Source organism: Notothenia coriiceps, unplaced genomic scaffold, assembly GCF_000735185.1.
Source record: "Notothenia coriiceps isolate Sejong01 unplaced genomic scaffold, NC01 NC01_scaffold00000689, whole genome shotgun sequence".
Lineage (NCBI taxonomy): Eukaryota > Metazoa > Chordata > Actinopteri > Perciformes > Nototheniidae > Notothenia > Notothenia coriiceps.
Genome location: NW_011333390.1, coordinates 1 through 2,576, shown reverse-complemented (window position 1 = coordinate 2,576; position 2,576 = coordinate 1). Strand labels below are relative to the sequence as shown.

The window sequence follows — 2,576 nt, the reverse complement described above, 5'->3', positions numbered from 1 at the left end:
GTTTCAGACAGAGGCTGAAAAGAGGTGCTGCAGCACAGGCAGTATGAGAACAATAAAGAGCTTTTTGAACATAAAAGAATGGAGACATGTCCCAGTAGAGAACCATATGAACCTGAACATGAGCAGAATATTTCCCCTATAATCAAATAAAATGCAAATACATGTCTTTATGCAAGTGCATGCAGTTGTACTTGTTGACAGTAAGACACACATATATATATATATATATAACACTGCCAGAGTTGTGATTTAAATAATAACCCTGCAGTGTTTGTGGTTGCAGATATCCCTCGGTGTGGCCTCTGTCTCTGTTGGCGTTTCGAGCCACTGCTCAGGCTCTGGCGTTTCCCAGAGAGAGCAGGGAGGGCGGCGGGGGGGCCGAGGAGTTTCAGAACAACGAGAGTCAGAGCTCTCTGCTGCGACACATCTTCAGGAAACACGTCAAACCCAAGAAACAGCACGAGATCCGCAAGCTGGGCGCGGTACGAGGGGCTAATGCTGCTATCGCTCCAGTATTGGTCTCTGTGAACGGTGTTTTTTAATCTGTTGCTTTTTGTGTATTCCAGCTGGTGAAAGAGCTGTGTGACCAGACTGACTGCAGCAGGGTGGTGGATGTGGGCTCAGGACAGGTAACATCTGATTTGATCAATATCACCCTGCTTCTGGTTTGTTTATTCAGCAATACTTGAGCATTCAAAATGTTCCTCAAGTGAAAGTAGTCATTGTGCAGATTGGTCCATTTCAGAATAATATATATGATATGTTTTATAATGATTGATCATGAAAGTGTTCTCAAAGCTGGTAAAGGTGCAGCTAGTTTGAATGACTTTGTATACTGCAGGGTAGCTTGTGGATTTACTCCAGGTGGAACTAAAGTCTGATTTAACACTTGATTATATTTCACATCATTCATCCACATCTGAGAAGTAACTAAAGGTATTACATACATGTAGTGGAGTAGAAGTACACCATGTACCTCTGAACTGTAGTGGAGTAGAAGTAGAAAGTATTTGAGTATATCTACTTAGTTTCTTTACATCACTGCTGGTCAACAATGCAGCTCTGAGGCAGAGAATAAAACATGCGACACACACACTGTACTCGTGTTTATATCGTTGCTTTGTCTGTTGTGATGCTCCCACTTTAACCACTGAGAGGTTTCCTCCACTCAGGGTCACCTGACGCGTTTCCTGTCCTTCGGGCTCGGACTCTCTGTGACCGCTATCGAGGCGGATCGCGCGCTGCTCGCCATGGCAACCAAGTTTGACGGAGAGCTGATGGGGGTCTTAGAAAAAGAGAGGGAGAAGCAGAAAGAGGTAGGTGTTACATTTAGTCCATAAGGAAAGGATACGATTGAGAGGTGGTTTGTTTGTGGTGTCATGATTAGATTTTGATTCTTTTCTATTTGCTATTTAAGTTCGTATTCAAACCCCTACACTTTGATGTTCGATCGAACCACCTTTTGTCTTCAACTTAAGAACGTAAAACATTTTCATTTGTCTCACAGGGGTTGAATACTTGTGCAATATATTATATACTTTTTCTACAACATGTTTCTCACATAAAACTAATGACACTCTTTGTAAGTAAAATATGAAATGGAACACACTCTTAATGCATCATTTGAAATGCAGAGAAATCTGATCATTTACGAGGCGGTTGAATACTTTTCCAAACCACTGTATCTCCTGCTAGGTATCAACACCTCGGCCCCGAAATGTACCAATACACATCTGTCTCTTTTCTTAGAGCGGCCCCTCTCTGCTCCCAGTATCTCAGCCTCGACATGTGGCCGGGTGGGTAAACCCCAAGGCATCATGGGAGTCCTTCATCGAACAGCTGAGCGGTACAGAAGGACCACAAACTCCATCTGGACCCCAAACTCCATCTGGACCCTGTAAAAAGAGACCGAGAGGCTCCGAAGAAGAGACTTCATCAACGTCACAGCACCAGCTCAGCGAAAGGGACTCTGAAGACGAGGCCTCCAGGTGCTCGTGTGTCCAGGAGGGGGTTCGACCTCCTGAGGAAATGCTCCGTCCAGACTTCGTCCTCACGGGGCTCCACGCCTGCGGAGACCTCAGCTCCACCCTCCTCCGGCACTTCATCAGCTGCCCACATGTGCGCGGCATCACCTCGGTGGCCTGCTGCTACATGAAGGTCTCCACCAAGGAGCACCCGTCCCCCCCGGGTCTGATAGCGGCTCCTCACCCCTCAGGCGAAGTACAAAGCATTTGAGTATCTCTACTTAGTTTCTTTACATCACTGCTGGTCAACAATGCAGCTCTGAGGCTCAGAATAAAACATCCGACACACACACTGTACTCATGTTTAAAGGTCCCCTATCATCCTGTTCTTCATCAATATATCACAGGTCTCAGATATATCCAGAGCCTGTCTCTGATTGGCTGAAACACCAAACAGATCATTGCAGCATTACCCACAATCCCCTCTGTTTCAGCCCTGTTTCCAAAGTGCTGATTCTCTGTCTGTTACTTTAGATGAAAATAAGGAGCCCCTCCCCACGCCCCTCTGAGAGAGATTTGGTTACAAAGAACTCAAAGGTGCTCTAGGAGGAG

At 45.8% G+C, this 2,576-nt stretch overlaps 1 protein-coding gene across 1 annotated transcript; it reads left to right on the top strand.

Moving 5' to 3' along the window:
• Window positions 1-266: 266 nt before the first annotated feature.
• mettl25b (methyltransferase like 25B) lies at window positions 267-2,316 on the top strand (the record flags this gene model as incomplete). Its single annotated transcript, XM_010784483.1, has 4 exons — window positions 267-482; window positions 567-629; window positions 1,173-1,316; window positions 1,750-2,316. Coding segments are annotated over 4 exons (909 nt in total), but the record flags the coding sequence as incomplete, so codon positions are not given.
• Between the last annotated feature and the right edge of the window lie 260 nt (window positions 2,317-2,576).